Source organism: Sphaeramia orbicularis, chromosome 6, assembly GCF_902148855.1.
Source record: "Sphaeramia orbicularis chromosome 6, fSphaOr1.1, whole genome shotgun sequence".
NCBI lineage: Eukaryota > Metazoa > Chordata > Actinopteri > Kurtiformes > Apogonidae > Sphaeramia > Sphaeramia orbicularis.
This window is the reverse complement of record NC_043962.1, coordinates 20,694,427-20,719,299: the sequence shown is the minus strand read 5'-3', so window position 1 is coordinate 20,719,299 and position 24,873 is coordinate 20,694,427. Positions and strand designations below refer to the sequence as shown.

The following is a 24,873-nucleotide window of genomic DNA, read 5'->3' as shown; positions in this document are numbered from 1 at the left end:
GTTCATGTTATTCACATCTTTTGAAAGGATAGTTTGTATATGTAAACCTTTTCATGATGTAAATGTACTTTTTTCACTCTAAAACAGAGAAAAGTTTGGAGTTGACATTACTTATATATATTATTACATTATTATTTTACTGGTTCGGCCCACTTCAGATCAAATTTAGCTGAATGTGGCCCCTGAACTAAAATGAGTTTGACACCCCTGTCCTACATGATCAAAAACAAATTAGTTTTAGCAAAAAAAACAAAAAACAAAAAAAAAAAAAACAAAAAAAAACAGAGAGTCTCTGTTTTGTATGTCGCCAGAAATTTATGATGTTAAAATGGGGTTATGAGCCAAAAAAAGTTGGGAATCACTAGGTTAAACAATCTAACCTCACTATTTTGATAAGATTACTTACACCTGCAACTCTTATGGAAAAAAGCAAAGATGCACAAGCAACAAGAAAGTGGGCAGCAGCTTGTAATACCATTCCGCTCTCTGATTGGTTCCATCCGCCGTCAATCATCCCACGACGGCTCCGCGGCACCTCCCACAGACGCACAGCGGCAGCGCAGCTTCCACCGACAATGATATTCAAGGCACTTGCGGCTCGTCTGCAGCGATAGGAGAAAAGAGGAGAGAAAGAGAGAACCTCACCTCCTCAAACAGCGAGTGAGGGTAGGGAAAAAGACAGACAACGACAGAGAGAGTGAGAGGAACAGAAGAGGCTCTGGAGGAAAATAAAAAAAGGAAGACTACAGCGGCTTGGACCTCCACAGAGGAGTGTTTAATTTTCTGCGCTTTATTATAAAGTGTCTCGTTTCCACACAGATTCGACATGTCATCGTCCGGTAAAGACAACAGCGGTGCCCAACATGCCAATTACGTGGGACCTTACCGTTTGGAGAAGACGCTCGGGAAAGGACAGACAGGTTAGTTGTGACAGCTTGCTCAGTGCATCCCCCTTTAATTGTGCAATTTATTTTTGGAGCGCTCCGCAGCGAGTTGAAATTTTGGCCGGCTGTGCGTCTGCAGGTGATTAATAGTTACAAACACCTGCCCGGGCTTCAGGGGAATTTTTGCAGTTTTGATTTTTTCCTTCTGCCGGTTCGCTGACATAATCATTATTGTGCTTGGACGAGGAGGGATTTAGCCTAGGTGTTGTGGCTTTACATTGGTTTGTTGCATGTGCGTTGGCGTTGGACTGGGTGTGTGTATCTAGAACCGGAGAGACGTGAAACCGTGCAACGCCAAAAAATAAAAAATGATGGCAGTGTGATGGGCTCTGATAGGGAACTTTTTGTGTCCCGACTCCCCTGTTTGTGTGTGTGTGTGAGAGTGTGTGCATGTGCATGTGTGTGTTCTGTGATTGGAGCACAACGCCGTTAATCCCGATTTGCCTGATACATTGATCTATTCTTAGTCTGCAGGAAGGCAGGCAGGCAGGCAGGCAGACAGGCGTTTCTCCTATAGGCTCTGACTGCAATACGTGGATTTGCTTCGATATGGAGTAGAATGTTCCACCTTGACAGCTTTCACTATGAGCTGCTCACATGGCTGTGTAATAGGAGCTACACTGGTCTATATCCTTACCCTCCTAGGGGATGCAACTGGGCTCCCTGAGTGAAGAGCACATGCTTTATCTCAGCAATGACACTGCAGTTTGGGAAACTTGCATAGCACATATAGATGGTAAATAAGTGCATCTTTCTATAATACTCCATCATTTTGCAGTGATTCTTATATATGAGCATCATACAGATGTGTCCTGTGCGGTTAAGAGCATGCTGCCAGTAGAGCCATGTGAAAGGAGAGGCAGCCACAACCCTGTGTAGGCAGAGATGGCAGAGGTGATGCAGCATGCTCTGAGAGCTGGCTGCCCTTAAAGAGAGAGAGTCCGAGACTTTTTCTATCCTCTGCTGAGAGATTTTCCTCCCATCTGTTGTCTAAAACGGCTACAATAGACGTTACTTCCCTTACCCGCTCCAGCTGGTCATGCTGAGCAGCCGTGTGTCCATGTAAATGTTTGTGTGTCCTCTCAGACAGTATGCTTACTTGAAATATTCTCCCGGTCACTTCATTCACCTGGACGTTCATTAATGGGATTGCCTTCCCATGTTAGCGCCGGTTTGTTTTGGTAACTGCTGGTCTTCTGTGACAGTAGTATGATTTAAAAACACACCAGTAAAACATTCTGCACAGATTTGAATTCCAAATATTGTACATGTGTATGCCATTTAGTTAGTCCTGCAGACTTAGATTCACCATGTCTGCTGTGTGAAAAATGTAGCATGATCAAACTGTGGCTATGAATGTTGAACACTATGCTGTAGTTGATACTTTCATAACAGATTAATAGCAAATGCAGTATTAAAATCACCTCAGCTCAGCTCCCTCTATGCTCATATTTAATAATTTGTGTTTAGAGGAGGATTTCTCACTTGCAGCAAGACTCCACTTTTCCTTCAGATAGCTCTCAGGAGTGTCTAATGGTTGTTTATGGTGGCGTAGAGCTGGCACTATGGTCTACCGGGTACAGACGTTTAATGATAAGGTGTCGGTGAGATCATCATGGCTCAGGATGTATTTACGTGAGTGTTGAAGTAGATTTGAATGCATTTTTCTCACAAGCCTCTGATGTATTCCCAAAGAAGCATACGTAAGCTGCGGGTCAGCATGGATCATAACTCATCCCAAGCCTCGTCGGCCCTCAGACGTCAGAGTATTTTCCCCTCATGTTTCACTCGTGGTTCTAATGCTGTAATGCATCTTCGTATGGAATGTGCTAGGCCTGTTGTTTCAATTACAATTAATGTTTAAAATGTGCTTAAATAACTGGGTCTACCATTGTGTGTGTCTTCAGTGTTAGAAAAATCATTTGGTTATTGGCGTCTGTGTAGCAAGCCCATGCCAAACCTATTCAGATTAATGACACTGCATAATATCCCATTCGCCCATTAACCATTCGCTAATCTGTCAGATCTCTTTCCCAGGCCCAGCGGAAAAGGTTGGCCTGGCAACTGTGTGAGCACCCAGTGGGCTGGGCCTGAGTATGAGTGGCGGCTGGGACCGTCCAGTGCGCTAAATCCCTCACGAGCTCTCCCAGGCTCGGGTTGGCTGGTATTATTAGAAGACGAAAGCGGAAGGCCTCTGGTTGATCTGACTGTCCTGCTCAGAGGAGTGGTGCTGTTCCGTGTTCATTAAGTGATTAGGCTATGTCCTGACACATACACACACATACACATGGCCACCACTGTGGTTCTGGTTTGGCTTCCTGATCTAATCCTCTACACAGCCAAAGTCCCCTCGGCTCTCACTCACGCACTCACGTGTCCTGAGCGTAGCATGGGTTGACCCTTGCTAGCTGAGCAACTTAGCACCTCACTAGTACTGTACACTTTTAATGATATAAAATCAGACTTTCTGTTTGGCTCTAGTGCAACAATCATACCTATAAACTGTGCGTCCTCTGAATGTCTTTTCTCATTTGAACAGATTGAAAAAGCATTTACTCACTGGTCCAGATTTCTGTTAGTTGCTGATATGCCCCACAACTCTCTGCAGTTGCTCTCTTTCACCAGTCTTCGTTTCCTTCAATTTTTACAGACCATGTATACAATCTCTTCATGTCAGGTGTGCATTGGCCCCTGATGAAATCTATAGATATGGAGTGTCTGCATGGCTGGTTACTGATTGGGCTGAAGCTACAGAAGCATGGAGACCATTTTAACGCCAAAGACAGTTATTGTATTTGAGTGGTAGAGTCTATAAAATAGTACGTGTGAAACTTTGCGGTTTGCTCTTAACTGTTGGAGTGTCCTACTGTGTAATTGCCCAGCAACTTTGTTTTCTATCAAATACTAAATTAGCTCCGTGCACTGTCTGTGAAGTTACACAATATTGCACTTTTCCCAAAAACCATGGTGGTGTGCGTTTTTTTTTCTCATAATGTTATGATAATTTGACAATGGAGGTAACTTCAAATATCTTGATCTCAGCAGGGTTTGGAGTAACAGCTTTCTCGTACTTCGGAATCATAAAGCTTTGTTTGACAAAGCTGAAGATTGCGGATTTGTGTTTTTGCCAGTGTGCCGACTTAAGACGTGCTGAATTGCTGCTCTGTTTTCTAATGCTTTGAACAACATTGCCATGCTTTGCCTTAACTTTGCTCCTGAAGGCTGTTGATTAGTGGAATAGAGGCCTATTGTCTGAGGAACACTGCCTGTTAATCCAGTGTAAGTCCCTGTGTTTTTTTTTTTTTTTTTTTTTTTTTTTTTTTTTTTTTTTTTTTAAATTGCGTGACTTGGATATTGACGGGCTAGGAGTTGGAGGTTGATGTGTTGGCTCCTTGATTCTTTGACTGACATTTCAAGAGTTAAATCATGTGTGCTTCAGGAGCTTTTATATTGACTGTTCGTCTGACAAAAAGCTGCCTGTGGTGTTGTCTTTCCCCTTCACTCTCTAAATGCTCTTACTGTCTCTGCTGTTTTGCTGGAGAGTTCTTGTAGTGGCTTCACCGGGCTTACAAGATATTTAAGCCAGAATCCGGCTGTTCTTGCAGCCTTCATGTCAGCGTAAGGCCAGTTTGTTACTTTGTGGGTTTCACTCTTACAGTGTGTGTAGTTTTCTTGTATTTGTACCTGAGAGAGGAGTGTGCTCATTGTTTTGTCTTTGATTTACACACAGTAACCGGATCATTCTTGGATTCTGGTACATTTTGCGGTAATGTAAAACCGCTAATTCGACGTTGATTGATACCTGGTGAGTTGGAGATGGTTGATTTGGATCAATGAGCACTCAGAGATTTCCTGTCTGGTAGAAGAGATCTATACTGTTTCACAGCACATGATATTCCTGATGATGACAAGTGAGGGGGGAACATTCAGTCAATGCTGTCAATGAAAAACCACTTCACAAATCCACAGTCAGTAAGTGCATTTGTGTGTGCACATGTGTGGCCTGTGAGCAGCGCAGGTGCTCAAACTCTCCATGACCTGTAGCCTGTGTCGTTAAAATAATCTTGATGCCCATGTTGAGAATAAACACAGGTGTCGATGTCCCGCGCGCTCTCAAGATTACCCTGAAAAAGCCACCAGCTTGACCTAAAATTGGTGAGTGGACAGAATAAATCGAGGGATGTGATGATAGACCCATGTTTCAGTGGGTCTGTTCAGAAATTCAGGTCAGAGAAGCCCTGACCCAATGGCCGTGATGTTTTGCTCCCAGCTGAGAAGCACCCTCATGTAAGCAAGCTGGATCAGAGCTATAGAGCACGACGCCAAGCCTTCGTGGTCTCAGCTGTTTGGCTGGCTGACTGCAGCCAAAGTCCTGCCCCCTCAGCCCTGAAATGGATCCTAAAGAGTGGGAGGCTGGTCTCTGTTACTATTCCACAGCTGATACATACAATATGTTGTCTATTAGTGAGCATATTATATGAATGTATATGCCTTCCAGAGTCTGCAGGACCACTGTTTGAGCAGTGTTATGGGCTGAATCCCAATTCACCCCTTACCCCTACCCCTTGGTTTTGCACATACACGTGAAGGGGTAGTGTTGCCTGATTCTCAATTAGACAGAGGGGAAGGGTTAAGGCGGAGGGCTATATAGCCCTCGAAACGGAAATTTTCCAAGACCACACTACGAACGAAGGGGTAGGACAAATTTCCCATAATTCTATTCAAATCATTGGCAAGATGGAGGTGAACACAGCCAAAAAGTGCGGCAGTGTGATGAAAGAAACACAAAAATGTATGGATTTACTTTGTAAACAACTTAATCATTTGATCGACCATTTAATACCATTTCAATGTGTTATAGATTGCATTTCTGTGGTTTATAGTTGATAGCTGCAAAAAAATGACCAAAGCTACAGCTGCTGACGGCATAATGAATACTTTCGGAAACAAAGTTTTCGCATCTGTTAATAGCGGCATTGATGACGTAACAGGTTAGAAGGGTTGTCATTTCATAGGGGAATGTTTCAACCCCTGACCCTTGCAGCTCCGTTGCAAGGGGTAGTGCCAAGTGCAAGGGTCAAGGGGTAGGGGTAAAGGTTAGGGCAAAGGGGTGAATTGGGATTGGGCCATAGTTGTTTCTAACATGAGACTAGGCAACAGATGCACATACAAAGAAACTCCTCCATGAGTAGATTGAACCAGTACTGATCCTGTAGTCTTTTCACTGTCTGTGACTTTGGCTGAGGTTATACAATGATGATGGTCTCTGTCATTTAGTGCATTTAGTGTGCCTCTCCTCTCATCAGCCTCGCTCCATCTCTCTCTCTCTCTCCCTCCCTCTCTCCCTCTCTCTCCCTCACTGTCCCTCTTCCCTTGGCCAGTCAAGATTCATACAGGGATTCAGCCATGTGGTAAATCAGACAAGACCTCGGTGGAATTGCATCGATTGGGAGGAATGTGTGTAGCCAACGATTTTCAGAGATTAATGATGAGGAAAGAGGTGGAGAACTGGGGGGAGGAGAGTGAACGATGAAGGCAAAGAGGAGGAGGAGTTAAAGAAGAAGGAAAAAAAAACCTTGAACTAAGAGAACATGAAGCGGTCTTGAATGTTTGGACTGCAGTGGAGGTTATTAATTAGGCAACGTATTGATCATTCTCTTCATTATACTGCCCTCCTCCACCATTTTCATCTCTCTATTGCTGACCCCCAGAGGAGAAAGCGCCTAATCTTTAGATGGGAGGTCAGTGAGTAAGTGCAGGATTGCCAGAGCAGCCCTTACCCTGAATGTGTGCTTTTATGTGTGTGTGAGTATTTTTTTCTTTTCTTTTTTTTTTTTGGATAGGGCTTGTCTCATTCTATTTGGATGTCATCACAACTCGGCACATCTACTGTCAGTGTTCCCGTGCCATGTTATATAGTGTGGAGAATCAGGTTAGGATAACATGGTGCTATGGTCCATTTTCCCCCCACTTACACCGAGACACAGTACATTCACACATGCTCATTCAGACCTTTTTCTCTCAATCTGTCCATCAGTTTTTGTTTTTTTTTCTGTCACTAAGCTCTGCTCGGCTGCTGTGTTATCACCTTATGCTATTTAGAATTTCATGGTGTTGGTTTTCCAGTGCAAGAGAGGGAAGATGAGCAGAAATACGCCATTTCTCTTTTCACTGGTGCTTTGAGTTGTTACATTTTTATATAACTTCACACTGTTGCTTCAATGAAATATGCATGGTGTTTTGAAAATAGACGTCTCGATACCAGCCGTACTGTCTGTGCACTTTTGACGTCGCCGTTCAGCTGTCTTGTCTTTTGGTCTTATGTCTTACGGGGCATATAAAACATACAGTATATTGAATGTCTGAGCACACAGCAGTAGGCTTAATCAGCCTGTTTCTCTCGCTCTCTCTCCTCTCTCACTCAGCTCAGATTAACCCTTGCTGAGCTGCCTGTCTGGCTCTAACTGTGAGAACGCTGAATTGGTTGCCAGGGTTGGTTGTCTGGTTGTCATGGTTTCCCTGCTTCTTGCTGGTTCCCAGTCTGCCCTTATGAAGAAAGAAAGGGAATGCTCTTGCTCTTTCTCCTCCTACTTACACTCGCTGTAGCCCACCCTCTCCATTGCTCTCATTTCTCTCCCTCTTGCTCTCCAGCTCTTTAAGTGGTTGCATCTGAAGTTAGGATCATATCAGACACTGTTGATTCCCAATGCATGTGAATTTGTCTATCTGACTGCATGCATTTCACTTATGTGCTCTTAACTGAATGTGAGGGGGAAATACATACATATGTGAATGACTGCATGTGTGTTTTCACATGTATGTTGCGTGTGTGTGTGTAGCCTATGTGCTTGTGCGCAGACATACGGTCAAGGATCAGACAGGCTTGCCCTGCTCTGTGCTCTGTGCTGTATGCTGTGTTCCCATTTAAATCTGGGAGATTAGCACATGTGGGGAGCCTCGGCTTTAGTTGCTGTCAGCTCAGCTAGCCTTGGCAGGCTGTCCTCAGATCAGTGGGGAGCTCTGTGCTCATCCCCCCATTGCTGTCTGTCCCGCTGTACCTTATCCATTAACAAATAGATGGGTGGGCCAGTGACCTTGACTTTGGTACACTTTCTGCTGCCACACACTTCACATCACAGCAAAAGCTATAGGCTCACTCCACAAGATATGAACTAAAACATAATGGTTTAGTGGTGGTGGTTTTAGTTTTTCACTTCACTGAACATCCCATAATAACAATATTAAATTATCAGTAGCAGTTTTTAGAAAATGTATTTTGAGGTTTCTTTTTCAGATTTCTTTATGGTTATAGTCAGGGTGTGATTTGTTGGGGGGGATGGGGAGATCAACCCCCCCTCTGGTTTTTTATCCTTACACCTGCTCAATGAATTGCAACCAACTGAAATAACAGGCAGGTTGTGACTGAGTTTTCTTACACCTATATCCTACTTTACTGGCACTAACATTCACCTGAACCGAACTGTCGGCTGTCTCAGAATTCGTGAACGTCCCCATGCGCTGGGGTGCTGTAAAGGGGGGGTAAATGTGACAAATTCATGGGTCCCAGCATTTGTAGGGGGGCCATAGAGCAGTGGAGGGGGACCAGTGGATACAGGATAGAAGTTGTGAAAATTTCATGTAAGATCCGCTGTATAATACAGGAATAGAACCCAGGAGTTGGACATTCAAAGTATATAAATTTTCACTTTCGTTTCACACCAGCATTAGTTATGTTAGTTATGGACCCCACCCCCACGTATGTAACTGCTGCCACCCCCCACTGCTCCGATAAAAAAGAAAAAAATATCCCCACCGCTGTTTTTTTGACAAATCCCACCCTGGTTATAGTCATACTTTTTTTCTCTCCAATGCACAGTATGTAATGTCAGTCAGTCAAAACAGCATCAAAATAAGTAGATGATAATGTGAAGGAGCGTGAGACCTTGGAAGTTGTAGTTTTCATTAGAAAGCAGAAATCATGCTTCCAAATGAGTTAATGCTTTCAAATGTTTGTTCATATTTCATTCCATTCAATGGTGCAAATTCATAGTGTGTCATTTCCTTCTATTGAGCTACTGAATCTGAACATTGCTGGAAATACTTCATATACTGTAAAAACCCAAGTCAACCAAACGCAAAACAATGGCCTTGTCGTTCTTAGAGATTTTAGTGCAGAAGTGTTCCATATTACAGCTTTCAGTCATCTCACAACAGAGGGTACAAATCATTTGCTTGTAAAGTTGTATTTTCTGAAGTGTTTTTGCATTGCCAGTCTGAATACAACAAATGAATGACTTTTTAAACAATATGAAACGGTGCCTTTCCCTCAGCAGTCCTGCTGGCAACTCCCCTTGGACTGTTCTCCAAGAAAAAGTACATGAATGAAAATGTGCACTCATTTACTGTGCAGCGCCTCCCAGATGGCAGGGACGGGGTAATTGTGATGCATTCGAAGTTTTTCAGCGCCCCCCGCTCTGTTGTCAGCTCTTTAAGCTACAAAGCACAGCGTCACCTGTGCCTGAAACACTGTGAAATGGGCCTTGGCATGTGATGGGGAAACAGACGGGCCTCGGTGAGATTACGTAGATGGGCATGACTGGTCACAAACCAACAACCTGTACTGGCTGCATGTTTCTGTGGCTCTGACATCTGACAATTGGCCAGACTAAAGAGAATTATTACTGTGTTAGCAAGCGCAATGTATTTCATCTGAAGCTCAGACATCAAGGAGAGTGTTGTTAAGAGAGGAAGCAAGAAGGGTTATTTTGCCATTCTGCTGGTGTTGGGGGGGCTGTTGTTGCCAGTGAAATACCACCTGGATGACAGGTGTTACTGCATCAGCAGTCCGGCCAAGACAAACCGTTTCTGTTTGCTTTTCCTGTGTTGCCACTTCATCAGAGAATGGTTTCAGAGCTTTGAGTCTGCTGCCAGGTCAAAGCCTCCGTCATGATTATGCATTAGAATGAAACCAGATCACAGAGAGATGTCACACTTTTGAATCGCTCCAGATCCACTCTGTGCTTTTCACTCCATCTAGGCCTTAATTGTAGATGCAGCCTGTGCTACTTTCCTCCAAATCTCTGGCCTTATAGTGCTGCAATGATTTGTGAAAGTGTTTCTGTATAAATCTTTTAATACGGCCATTTGGATTTCTGCCCCATTTTTATTCACTAAACAGCACTCTCTTCTTGTATTGTGATGTAACCCTTTTCAAGCTGGAGGTCAACAGTATACTCAGAAATGAGCAAATCTGGCCCTGTACTTTATTTTATTTTATTAACCCCACCCCCCACCCCACCCCCCGAAGGGAAGGCAAGGGGTATTGTTTTTGGTTCGGTTTGTTTGTTTCTTTGTTTGTTAACATTTTAGCAACAAAACTATTGGTTGGATTCATACCAAATTGGGTTTATAGTTTGCCAGTGACCCAGAATAGATGTAATTACATTTTGGGAAAAGTAGGTCAAAGTTCCAATTTTTTATAAATTTTTAAGATCTTTTTTCCCCCCATTTACTTATAATGGGCAAAATTTCAAATGGCTATAGAAATGTCAAATTAAAACACTTCAGAGATATAGAGATTAATTTTAGATATCACTCTGCAAAATATCTAAATGATAGCTTGTTTTTGAAATTTTTTGGTTACATTTTTAAATCTTTTCCCATTTACTTAGAATGGGTGAAATTTCAAATGTCTATAAAAACATCAATTTTCTTTCAGTTTACTTCAAACTTGGTACATATAGAATTTTTAAACTTAACAAGTATTGAATATGGATGAAAGAGTTGATCAATGCCAAAATAAGCAACAATACATGCGAGGGGCAGGATTTGTTGTGCCTGGCACCACTTGTAATCATTTTTTTTAATTAACATGTTTTATGCTACTACTGTACTTTATTTCTATATGCTCTGAAGTAATCTGAGAAAGATTAAAACTAGAAAAGAGGTTAAAGATGAAATAAATCTCCTTTTTTTTGTGGTTTATAGAAACAACCCTCACATTCCGAGACTCTTGTATTTTGAGATGTGCTGTTCTTCTCAATGGGCCAAAAATCCGTGAGTCAGTAAATCTAATTCAATGAGGTCATAAACTGTGATGTAGGCCTTAGCACAGAGAGAATAATCAATGAACCAACCCAGTGAGTTCTCTGTCACTGCAAAGGCTCTTCTGACTCCTTTTTTTCTGTCTTAGCTTCGTTTTTTTTTTTTGTCTTTGCACTCTTGCTTGCTTTTGCATGTATTTTTCAGTGTCTTTCTTGCTTTTTTATTTTTTTTTTATTTTTTTTTTTTAGTTAATTCTTTGGCTAATGGAACAGTTGATGGAGTGATTAAGGTAAAGAGCGATGAAGTAGGGACAGTTGCATCTCTTTATCCCTGATGATTGACTGTTTTTATTCATTGCTAAAAGCTGCTTATTTCTGATGTGGTTACTGATATTCCTGGTGTTTTTTGCACCGTGTGTGTGTGTATGTGTGTGTGTTTAAGCATGCAATGTGTACTCCTGTTTCACCATCTCTCTGCCGACACGTATCACAGTCCTAGAGCTGTAACTCATCTGTGCCCATGAACATGAGAGGAGTGGGGTGCAATCTCACAAGAGACACTTTTTCAGCATGAAAGAGAGTCACGGCAGTAAAGCATCTCTTGGGGTCAGCGCCGCTATTATCATTCAAATCCAGGGACACAATCACACAGACACATTTTGCACACACACAGACACCTCAAATAGAGGCACGCACGGAGATGTGAGCATGTAGGAATGCGCTTGCAGCAGGAATGTGGAAGATTTTCAACAGGAATCCCAGTTCTCTGTCAGACTGCAGCAGAGCTCTGACGTCATTACTCAGAGGAAATGCAGCCACAGCAGGAAGGATTGCTCTCAGTGCTGAGCCTGAGGACACACAAACACATCCACGCATACACACATACTTACTTCCCTGTGCCTTTAGGACATTTAGGGAGCTTTTTCTTCTACTGTTCTCTCATGTCCTCCGCTTAACCTCGCAAGAGTTTAGCTGTCAGTACACGCATTCTGCAAAATACATCATAAAGTCTGTGCGCGAAAAACCAAACTGATGTAACGAAGGCCTCACTAATAATTATAGGTTTTTATTATATGCACAGGCAGCTGCACAGTTAACACGAGAAGTCATCACAGGGGCACATTTTCATCTGCTTTTTCACACGCTGATTGCACGAGTGTGGCTACGCTCAAGCGAGTTATTATTTCAGCTGGTCAGCTTTGTTGGCCGTCTCCACTGCTGTTTTGATGTATTATGGCTTGTGTAATGAGAGCTTGAGCGTCCATAGGCATTTATCTGTGTCAGGGTTTGTGCATAAACACGTCGTGGATGGTTTTAAAGAACCTGACGACATATGCGGGTCTGCAGTTGGCATCGTGTGACTCACTGGTGTAGGTTGTTAATGCTTCTCTAAGCAAAATATTGCAACTGTGATGGAATTGTAGTGGTAGAGCTACTTTACCCCGAGAACTTAAGGGTGACATCGCACTCATTCAGTAGCTGATCCAGCTAATTTAACATCTTTTTAAGGAAAATTATTGAAAAAAATATAATAGAGGAGAATTTGTGACACTTATGTAACTTGATATAGTAGCTACAGTTCCCCCTTTAGTGTTTAATATCAGGAATCTTTATTAGCGAGTATGGTTACTTTAAAGGACACCCACACCTTACTGTTACTTGCCATTTTTCTGTCACCTCCATTTTCTACGAGTCTTAAACCACCTTCCTTTTTGACCCTTCCTCCCTCTACTCCTTCGTTTTCCCACTTCGTGCCTAATGGAGGTATTCCCCTGCAGCCCCAGACCTCGCACTGCCTCTCTGCTCAGGTTGGGCTCATTTCATGCAGGATAATTAGATCTCACTGGCAGCAATTCAGGGCTGGATAAGCCAGAGTGTTTTGGACCTGCACAATAGCAGAAGGAATTCAATTAAATCTTTACATACTGTATATTCCCATGCAGTGTATACCTGCCAATATACAGACATGTGAGGGCTTGACTTATACAGTGTGCATATACTCTCCTATTCACGTGAACATATTCAGTATCACTTACACTTCAGCAGGTATGATGGTGAAAAAAAAGTGCATATTTATTCAGGCATGTTCAGTATATCATTGTGACTATGGCTTTTTCTGCAGCATTTCCATTTCGTTTTAATAGTGAGCCTGACAAGCCTTGTATCATGCATGAGCTGTTTTACCCGGTCCTCTCGTGTGTTCCCCTCACACATTTCTCATATTTCCTAATGTGATGAAAAGAAAAGAAATGATTAAATTAAAAATGCATAGCATTTAACATGGCAAATCACAAATCATCTCAGAGCCTGTGCATAAATAGGCTCATTTAATGTGTAGGGTATCGCAGTATGTCCAATAAAGGAGGCGACCCGCTTTGACTTTATTGGCAAGAGATGGTAACCACTTGTTAAGACTGATTTGAAAAGAATATATCATTATGCTTTATGTTGGCAACCACACGGGAAGACAACAATTGTAAATTGACATTTATGTCCTGGATCTGGGTAGTTTTATGAAGGAAAAATATCCTGCTTCTATGCATGTTTTTTCATTGTGCTAGTTATTCTATACGTTTGCTAGTAGGACTCAATAACAGGGATAAAATGATATTATGATAAAAATGTCATATTAGTTTGTCAATAATTATTACAATATCCAATGACTATTGCTTTGCAGTTTGAAGAGTAGGTATTGGTCATTTATATGGATGGATGGATGGATGGATGGATGGATGGATGGATGGATGGATGGATGGATGGATAGATAGATGGATAGATAGATTCCCCATTAGCTGATCCAGGACATCAGCTACTCTTCCCATTCCAAACAGACATACAGTATCCATTTACAAGCATAAAAACAATGTGATTCACCCTTATATTACCTTCTTAAGTATCCTCAACAGTCACACAAAACAACATTAACAATATTAATCATACTGCAAGATGAAATTAAAAAAAACATACCTTGTCATAACTTTAAGGAGAAGAAACCAGGTGGACCATTTTAGACCATCTTATGAATTTGAAGGTAGAGTTCATGAAATGCGAAATGATAAGTGACACTGAAGGGATTCTTCAATGTCAACACCATGCATGAGTGAAACAATTAAAAGAACATGATTAAAATATTTTGTGTTTAATTCAAAATAAACTGTAAGGACAAAAAATCCTACTTTTGCAACTTAAAATGATATTCAACTAATAGTAACAATATTGATATTGCGATATATTTAAATGTATAACAACAATTAGCATTATCATGTTATTGCCTAGCACCATTTATTGGTACAAACATCAATGATGACTAAATGAATAACTAAAATTATCCAACACCTTAATAAATAGTTTCATAATCTGTATGTGACAATAGAGTACATTTTGCAATTTTATGGGCTTTTTCTTATGTATTTTTCTTCTGAGTGCATGCATGTTTTATTTAATGTTATTTTTTGTTTTACCGTGCAGTGACTAAAACAAGTTAAATTCAAATATTCTGTCTTCAATATCTGAAAAGATAGGAGCCCATTACTCTTTCTATGTCTTCCGATGCCTATATAGCAGAAACCTAAAGACCCACATTAGAAGTTTAGTGCAAATAAAGAAATACTTTGTCTTCCAAGGTGTAAATGAGGAGCATTTGGTGTTGTTCGCTCATGTTTCTATCGTCCTTAAGCTTGTGATTGTGTTTGTACGACTTGGGCTGATTAGGCTTGCATGGGGCCTGAATTTATTACTCTGTCTTTGCCTGTGTCATTATACTTCTGCCTCTTATATTCACTCCTTAATGAGACTTTATTAAATATTCAAACCTTTACCTAGAGGAGTGCTGTGTGTGATAGTGTGTGTGTGTGTTTGTCTTCTCGAGTCGGCGTGCCCACCGAAGTATTCTCGCATATCCTTGAGTGTGCATCAGCACTTTTTGATCTCTCTTTTAGCTCTGACAGATCCAGCTAGACAAGAGACATACACAGGGATAAATTAGCACACACCTTCAGTCAGACATGATTCGAGTTGGCATAATGATTTGTTATTCCAGAATTTACTGTCCCAGCTGATGAAGAGTCCAGGCCAGATCAGGCTCATTAAGTCCGACGGAGACGTGCTTGTTGGCTGGATGTGTACGCTAACCTTAGTCTTGGCCTCCTCTCTGTTTATTTCTTTCCTGCTATGCTTCTGTCTCCCTGAGCACAGCGCTAAATCAAGCAGACCTTTTAATTAAAAGACACATTTTCCCACCTTTAAATACAACGTAAAAAGCCAGTACTTGGATACAAACGCACACAGAATCCGCATCGGTCTCTTAACTTCCTTAAACCTATAGCAGATAGACGATAAGTATTTCTCATGCCCATAATTCTCCCCCTTATCTCACAGAGGTAGTTAATATACCCCCCTCGTCTTCCTCAACTTTAAGAAAAGACCCCGGCGTCTGCTCGGGTACACTTTAAAAATCTCTTTAATGAAGTGCTCTTGTTCGCTGTGAATTGAGCGGTTTCTGTGTCATGTATGAGGAATCCCATGTATAAGAGCAAAGAGGTGAGAGAGAGGAGTACTAAGGGCTCACCATGATCTCCTCATGGGGCCTCGGATGTGTGTCCAGACTATAGAGCGATTCATTAATCCGGTCCCAGGACTCGTATCAGGCCTCTTCTGGTTCACACAAAGGCTCTGGCTGACTTGGCTCTTGTCTTTACATGCATCTCACACATGGCGGTCTCTGATCTCATATGGTGAGGTTAAGAATCATTGGTGGGGAGGGGAAGAAGGGTCCTATTTGTATCTCGCTGTGTATAAGCAGTCGTGCATGAAGTGATTACTGGTCTCCCTTTTGGCACTTTAACAGTTTCATGGCTAAAACAAACAAATGGTGCTTGCATAAAAATAGCTGGTTTTCAGTGTGTTTTTAGATATCTTTAAGATGGAGGGGTTGGCATGTGATGGAGTGAGCTTTTTCCAGATTCCCAGTGTGTCCAAAGTGGTGGTTCATAGGGGTGTACTGGTATGACAATATTTTGGTTTGGTACGTTTTCGGTACAGTGAAGGAGACCAATTTCATTAAAAAAAAAAACCCTTTAAATATAACCGATCTTCATGAAATAATGCAGGCACACCTCTCTTCTCTCTTGTTTTGTCGACTTGTCTCTCTCCATTGACATAACTGATGGAATCCGAAATGCTCCCAAATTTGAGACCTTCGAGAAGACGGAGGGTCTTCCAACTCTGGCTTTGTACCTGTGACGCTGCTCTGAGCTGCCATGCTCGTTCACCTTTGTGTGTTTGTATATAACATTAAACCCAAACAACAGAAAGATTTATTTGAAAAGAAAGGAAAACATTCGAAAAGGAGCAGGATGAAGTTTAATTTATCATCTCCCACCCCCTTACCCCATCCCTCTACCTACACAGATCCCATAAGTAACTCAAAAATCCTACACGTATCAGACTAAACTCTGACCAAGCACAAAACACAAAAATGCTATACATATCCAGGATAGACTCTGTCCAGTTTGCAACAGCATTCCACATCAAAATAAACTCTGCCCCTTTTGTAGCAGTAATACACATATAAACACAAAAATAAACTATTCTTTCCTTCAGCATGTGCATAGTGTGTGGACCACATAGACGTCCATCTAAGATATCAAATATTGCTCATGGGTTCTGCTTGCGGCCACCCTGCTCATACTGTGTGTGTTAAACATTGTGGAACCGCTGTGTTAATTGTAAATAGGGTTAGGCAAAATAAGTCTTAACTTCAGCCTAAGCCCTTTTGGTCGCGTTGTATATTGAACAATGGATATGTTGATTTGTTTGTTGTTTAATGTAGTTACAACCGAATAAACTCATCATATCATATCATATCATATCATATCATATCATATCATATCATATCATGTTGCTTCAAGGTTCGTGTGGAAACTTAAGGCGAGTGTTTACGTTCTTCACATAGGCTACATGTATTCATTTGGTACACCTTTGTGTTGTATTGAAGGCTCTGAACCAAAGTGGTGCACCCCGTAGTTCACACTAATGTCCAGCACATAGGTAATTTTCTACCCATTTAACAAATTCACACCTCGTTGTGCACATGTTTACATATACAGGGGTTGGACAAAATAATGGAAACACCTTCACCTCAAGATGATAATGCCCCAATCCATACAGCTAGAATTGTTAAAGAATGGCATGAGGAACATTCTAATGAAGTTGAGCATCTCGTATGGCCGGCACAGTCCCCAGACCTCAACATTATTGAGCATTTATGGTCAGTTTTAGAGATTCAAGTGAGACGTCGATTTCCACCGCCATCGTCTCTAAAAGAGTTGGAGGGTATTCTAACTGAAGAATGGCTTAAAATTCCTTTGGAAACAATTCACAAGTTGTATGAATCAATACCTCAGAGAATTGAGGCTGTAATTGCTGCAAAAGGCGGACCTACACCATATTAAATTATATTTTGTTGATTTTTTAAGGTGTTTCCATTATTTTGTCCAACCCCTGTATGAAGATGCCTCCTGTGAGGGTTTATTATAGGGACGTGATGCACTACTAGACGTCTGATGAATTGACTGTGATGCTGTTTGCTAATCACCCTCAGATGACTCTCACATACTGAAGAAGTGAAGACAGTGATTATGAACCACACAGATGTCCACCTTTCCCCTTTTGTGAACGCATATGTACAACTATGTGTTCACGTGTATGTGATTAATCTCAGATGTGATGGGGTCAAAGGTGAAATACCTGAGAAGCTAATGACAATGATTAGAATTCACGGTTAGTGGGACTTAACCCTTTGGTTCTTCTGCTCACCTTATCAGTTATGAGGCGATGAGCAGAGCACCGCTGAGAAACCAGTGTATCTTTTCCATCTGAAATGGGTTCCATATAATAAGCAATGTAATATGGTTCCATATAATAACATTCCCCCATTTCTGTTTCCCAAGGGAAAGTCTTTGCTCCATGGTTGAGCGGTTTCACATCTTCCTTTACTTTGTTGTCATTCATAAGATGCCAAATTGGAAGCTCTTTCATGTGGTTTCTTTAGTATGCGTTACATTTTGAAGATTCAATCTATTGAAAGACACATTATCTAAAAGGAATTTCCCAAATGATAGGTCTTTTTCATTTTAAGCGTGCACAGTTGGTTATTTAAGCAGTCAAATATGTACTATTAGTACAAGCATTAAGTGATGGATCTCCTCATTTAGCCTTGCTTCTAAATGCAAGCTTAAATATGCCTCAAAGCTTTGACTATTCTCTGTATTATCAGATAGGACAGTGTTTGCGCTCATACTACTTTAATAATCTATAAGCCTTTGTCATTTTTCAACATATTAAATGTGGCTGTTATTAAATGTTTTGCTCACCAAACCTTTTCCAGTTGGTCTCTACTGGCACATAATGATTCTTGAGTTGTCCATGATGAAAAAGGAGCAACGTCTGTTTACATTATTGGTCAAAAGCAATATTTAACTTGCAAAGATGAATTAAATTTCATCATTAATCATTTGGATGAGTGATCATTCCAGTTTTAATAACACAAATAATGGTCTCCGTTTATATTGGTTCAGCCAGTTAGTAAAAACAAGTTAATTAAGCCAAGCCACATTAGCTCACAAAAAATTATTTTATTTAGTCACATAATGGGTTTTAAATTGCCTGACTGCTCACATATTTCCAATCGAAAATTGCAAATGATCCCCGACATATTCAAATAACTTAGAGCCTTGCTTTAATAGGGGCTCCCCGAATTCCCTGCGCCTCGAGTGACTCTTATATGAGTTAAATTCATTCTCCTGCTAAGGTGCTTTTTCCTTTTCACACACTTGCCTTTTTCGTCTGCTTGCTCTTGCTTCCCTCACCCTTCTCCTATTTTCCTCCTTTCTCCTTTTTTTCCTGCTTATCCAGACCTTCCCAGTTGTCATCAGCCTGTAGCCTCCATCACCACTTCCCCTGTGCCAACCCCCAACGCTTTCAACATCACCATGCTATTTCTCTCAACCCCCATCTCTCTGTATTTCTCAGCCTAATGGGATCACCAGTGAACATGTCTTCCTCTCTAGCTTTGCTCTCTACTATATCCTCACTTATCGCTGTGAAGTTAATGAAATGGAATACAAGAATGACCCTTCGTTCAATGGCTCCCTCAACCACCTCCTCACCTACAGTACAGTATCACCTTCCTCCATCCCATCCCCCTCTGTTGCAGAATCTTTATTCTTGCATCCTTATTGTTTTTTTTTTTTTTACTCCTGACATTGAATCATAGCCTGCTTGATTATGTTACTCTCTTCTTCTGTCTTTGCATGCAAAGGCTATTATTACCATGCAGTCAATAAAACTGTAAATGCGTTTTTTCCCTGTCATCATCGTCAAACCCTTTCTAGCTTCGCCCAAAATTTAAATGGAAAGGTATGGACACAAACAATGTTGTGTGCTCAGTAAGCACGTACACCACCTGCTTACATACACCCCTGGTGTTCTTTAAGTTTTTTTTTTCCTCTCTTGTTTTCTCATGGTAATTTTAGGCTTTTATCGGTGACACACAGTCTTTTTGGTATAGGCTGTAATGTACAAGATGTATGTGTGTGTTGTGTATGCATCACTGCTTTTACCTCAAACCTCTCTTACCTGTCAGAAATGTCACATATGGTGCTGCCCACACAGATGGCTTTGTCGTGTTGGTGGGCTGCGTTTGCATATGACGCTGTCACTGTGTGTGTGTGTTGGTGCGCCCTTGTTTTCTTGCAGGTCCCTCAGTATTCTGCACAAAAGCTGCCTGTAGCCTGGCTCTTGGACTAGTCAATACGGAAACTACATTTGTGCTCTGGAGAAATTATCTGTCAAAAAGTCACTTTACTGATGTCGAATATAGTCACCTAAAGGCACACACACTCATTTCATATATATATGTGCACGCACACACATGCACATGTAAGTGCACTGCATGCGCTGGCACACCCATTGAGTTCAGACAGGATGTCAGCATCGCACAGCAAGTGGTTCCAGTCAAGACAGTGATGCTGAAGACAAACCCCCCTGTGCTTGTATTCACTCACCCTTTTATTACCCCACCCACCCACACAAACATACACTCAAACCCACATCAACATGGATTTATATTCACACCAAGCGTAAGCGCAAGACGATGTTGTTTTTTAGGTTCTTTCTGCAGGAACACATGCTGGTGGGAGAGTAGGAGTAGCAGTTATTTATAAACCTTGCATCTGTGTTGCTGCACCTGTTTGCTTCAGTACCTGGCTGCTCTCAATGGTGGACACCACCATGGTCGTCATGTATGGTCTCCATGGTAACCACCGCATCAAATATCTGTATGTGCCTATGGAACTTCTTGTAGCTTTTCTTTAATTTCAATAACCTCTACATTCTTCATCAGAAAGAAGCGAGAGACAAATATAGAAAGGCCTGTTTGGAGAGAATGAGGGGAAGCTTTTATTCATTGCTTTGATGATGCGCCTCAGTCACATTCAGGTATTCCTTGTGAATTTCACTGCTGCTGTGAAAAATTAGCCCACATTACACAGGGGGACTGCATCTAATTGGAAATAATGTTTTGTTATCAAAAGCCTGTGATGAAATTGTGTAGATAAGACAGAAATTAAGTGAGTTCAAGGCTGCACTGAGTGTTTGTTTGAATGAGACGACGACACATTTAATATCTTCCCGAAAATAGTGAAGATATTAGGATCATTACACATTATCGCAGTCCTTAATGATGACATAGCAGGTCAAGTTTTAGGAGGAAAGAATGAAGGCCATCCCATCAGAACATTTTGATAATGATCTATACAGTGTGAGAGGATGATTTTTAAAGTTGAAGAACAAATGAAATGGTACAGTGGTCCCTCGTTTATCGCGGGGGTTACGTTCTAAAAATAACCCGCAATAGGCGAAATCCGCGAAGTAGTCAGCTTTATTTTTTACAGTTATTATATATGTTTTAAGGCTGTAAAAGCCCTCACCACGCAATTTATACACTTTTCTCAGACAGGCATTTGTGCGCATTCTGCACTGTACAGGAGACACAGCACGGAGGAGATTGATTGACAATGGTCTACAGTCCCCTAGCCAATCAGGACGCAGAACACAATGCATGGGCTCTCTCTTAGCCAATCAGGATGCAGAACACAATGCTTGGGTTCTCTCTTAGCCAATCAGGATGCAGAACACAATGCATGGGTTCTCTCTTAGCCAATCAAGATGCAAAACACAATGCGCATTCATACGTGGTAAAGAAAAAAAAAAAAGCATGCAAAATTGCACAAAAAAAAATCTGCGAAACAGCGAGGCCACGAAAGGTGAACCACGTTATAGCGAGGGACAACTGTATGTCCATTGAGTATATAGGAAAAGAGAAACTAAATGGATAGATAACTCATGAGATGAAAAGAGATGCAGCCTTGCTACAAGGATTAAATCTCACTCTGGCTTGGCCCTATGCGATTACCAACTTGCCCACCCCCGAGTGCTATGAAAACTCAGGCAGATTAGGCGTACACACACATACATACACAAACAATGTAGCGGATTAAGCAGTGCCGCTAACCCAAGGTCCAGGGTGAAACAGATGGCTGCCCTTTGCATTGTTATGTAACTTAAACGAGAACTGATCTACATACAGAAACAACACTTTTTCCTGCCACGCCAGCTCACATGTACAGTTTGTATAAATTGTATTGTATGCAAACATTCTCCAATGCAGGATTTTTCAGCTATAACAAAAAAAGAAAACTGAAAATAAGTATTAGGGGTGGTTAAAAGACAGGATGAGCAGAGAAGAAATGGAGTAAGAAGACAGACGGGCCATCAAGTAGTGGGAGTGCAGTGGCGCTGTGCCAGGAGGTTTGGAAACGTGCCAGATAAGCTTGCTCGCTCTCACTCACCGACACATGCACAAAACCCTCCCAGTTGGGTGCTGGGGCGAGCCAAGGTGACCTGACTAGGTGATGGAAGGGTCACCATGCCAACGGGCCTGACTGATGTCACCATGGCAATCTATGTCACCAGCAGCTGAAAGACAGAGAGGGGGAATGATGGGCCTGTGTACGTATATATGTGTGTGTGTGTGTGTGTGTGTGTGTGTGTGTCGGGGTGGGAGGGTGGCCGGACCTGTGCGCACTAAGGAGTCAGATGGAGTCAAGCCCTTAGAGTACTTGCTGACAGGCTGACATTGAGAGAGTCCGTGTGGTACAATATGGGGCTGTTGTAGGGCAAGAAACCCATTAACTTGGACTGCTCTGAGGCTGATGCAGAGGAATTTGCAAAGGAATACACCTGAAGATTACTCCACTGGTCAAATTAGCTGTTCATAATCATTACAACACTTTCAAAAGGTTCCACAGGTATGATTACATGGTTTTGAGTGTCCTGATTATGGTATTTTTTTTCCCCCAGTAAACATCAGATTTTGATTCTGGCTTTTATCCCAGTTTTGAGAAACCCAGCTATGCTTACAAGAGTGTTTACACCCCATGCCCTGTCCATGCTAAGAATGTATTTGACATAATGAATATTTGTCTGGGAATTTGCGTGTTCTCCCAGTGTCTGTGTGGGTTCTTTCCGGGTACTCCGGCTTCCTCCCGCCAATCAAAGACATGCACTGATAGGTTAATCAGTTAATTTAAATTGCCCATAGGTGTGAGAGTGATTGTTTGTCTCTATATGTCAGCCCTGTGATGTCCAGGGTGTACTCCGCCTTCGCCCATAAGTAGCTGGGATAGGCTCCATGTGACCCCCATGACCCTAGTGAGGATAAAGCGGGTTCAGATAATGAATGAATAAATATTTGTTTCTACATTCAGGCCTCTCATCCAAATATAAAGGGTGTTTTGGGTCATACAAATTTAGATTTTTAAAAACTGGTGTATCCTTGTGGACAGGAAGGCACTTCACTTGTTGGTTTATGTCACGAACATGTACTTGAAACATCAAATACAGATTATGTTATTGTATAAGTCACTGTATTACGTGCAGTAGATTGAGGTCAACTCAACTTTTGACAGACTAAAGCCTCTGGGTCTGATACATCCAGTTGCATTTGCAGTGTCCACAATATATTACCAAAAAACGATTGTTTGTCTGAGCATTTTAACTGGTTTGTTGTATTTGCTTTGAAGTGTGGACAGAGAAATTTTGTTAAATGAAAGATTTGTGGACAGAAAAAAAGAGAAGGAAAATACGTGTTTTGACGAATATCCACATTAGTGTAGACATGGCATTAGTTTGGCAAAACAGCAGCAATGTTTGCATCTCACTATTGTAAGTGAAGAAGTAACTGAGATTCAACTTTAACTAATGAAAGATTTAAACATTGGAAGGCAGACTACTGGTAGCTTGTTTACCAATATGTACAGTAAAGGAGGTCAGGGCACAGAGGAAAACACTGACAAACTAAAAGTTATAAAGTATTCAGCAGGAAAACTTAGCAGGAATCTGCACAAATGGTACTCTTTGGTAGGGATTTTACTATTTATCATATATATGAAGATGTGAAAACCATATTTCTGTGTTAAATGTAAGTGCCATTTCCTGAATATGATCAAAACAGGGATACTGGGGGACCATCCAGTGTTTGCGGGAGTTCATTTTCCCTTTTCTGAATGTTTTCCTATCAGGAGAAAACCAGCACCTTTTAAATATTAGTACTTCATATTTATGAAGTTGAAAGTGGTTGGTAATTGCATAAGTAAATGGATTTTCTTTCTTGAAATCCGGAATGCGTAAGTGGTTTTCTTTCTTTAATAATGCCGTCATTCTTGTCATGTAGACGGGTAGACGGCTGCAGTGAAAGGCTTTTTTTCTTATAATGGAAACAATTTGTCACCACAAGTTCAGTGGACATTTGATGGGAATTGCCTACATCTTTTCCCCACCTGTCTATATTGTAGCAGTACAGTGTTCAGAGATGTCTGAGCCAGTCTTTTGTGAGAAGATGAGTTGCAATGCCGTCATCCTGATGTCAAACCTATGTCTCATTATTAGCAGGTGACTAGGGTCTTATGAACACCTTCCCTCCGCTGTCCTCGATTTCGCTCCCTTAAGGATGCGACTCTAGACAACACAAGAAACTAATTATCCATAATGATTCACCGGTTTCCATTACACATGACATAGACAGGCCGATAGACAGCAGGCTGAGTTAACCACCCCCTCTGGGTATGGATGACACCACACTCATTTGTGTTTTCACAAACGCAGATGACACACAGAACTGAAATGTCTAGTATGCTCTCATTTGCAGGTCACGTACAGGGTCATCTCTTTCCAGTCACTTGCTGGTCATTTTCATGTGGTTGTGCTCCATCGCAACGTTGTGCTTGATCTTTTGTACTTTTTATATGAAAGATAATGAGAAATGAATGAGAGCAGAAACATTGTATGGATTAAAGAAATTGCTTTCTATTTAAATTTAGTGCACTTGATCTGGGATTTCCCGTGGTGAGTTATTTTTGGAGATGCAAGTGTTGCATTTTAATCGCTACTTTAGCACCAAGTGGAAATTCAGCCACACTGTGACACAGTGAAGGATCCCCGGGAAAACAGACAAGATATGGAGGGATAAAGAAGGCTTAGACAGAATTACTGTCAGAAGAAACCAGGAAGCGGTGTTTGAATGTGACCCAGAAGTTAGAAGCTCCTCTATTGATTTTTAACTCACTACTAGAAGGTCTGTAATAGCTCGCTAGGGAACGTGGTGTTGATATTGAATGTTTTAGAAGACCACAGTCGGAGAAAGTTTTAGCATATTTATATTGTTTATTGTCTGAAAGTTTCTCTCACGGATCTGCTGCATAAAAAATACTGGGCTAAATTTGGCTTGGCTGATTAAAATTCTACTAAGTGATATAATAAATAAGGTG

General features: G+C 41.4%; 1 protein-coding gene across 1 annotated transcript in view; it reads left to right on the top strand.

Moving 5' to 3' along the window:
* Positions 1-555: 555 nt before the first annotated feature.
* Positions 556-24,873, top strand: part of brsk2a (BR serine/threonine kinase 2a) — a 202,212-nt gene continuing 177,894 nt past the window's right edge. The window contains 1 exon segment of the mRNA XM_030137601.1: positions 556-920. Coding sequence (XP_029993461.1) covers positions 827-920 — 94 coding nt within the window. The 5' untranslated portion in view covers positions 556-826.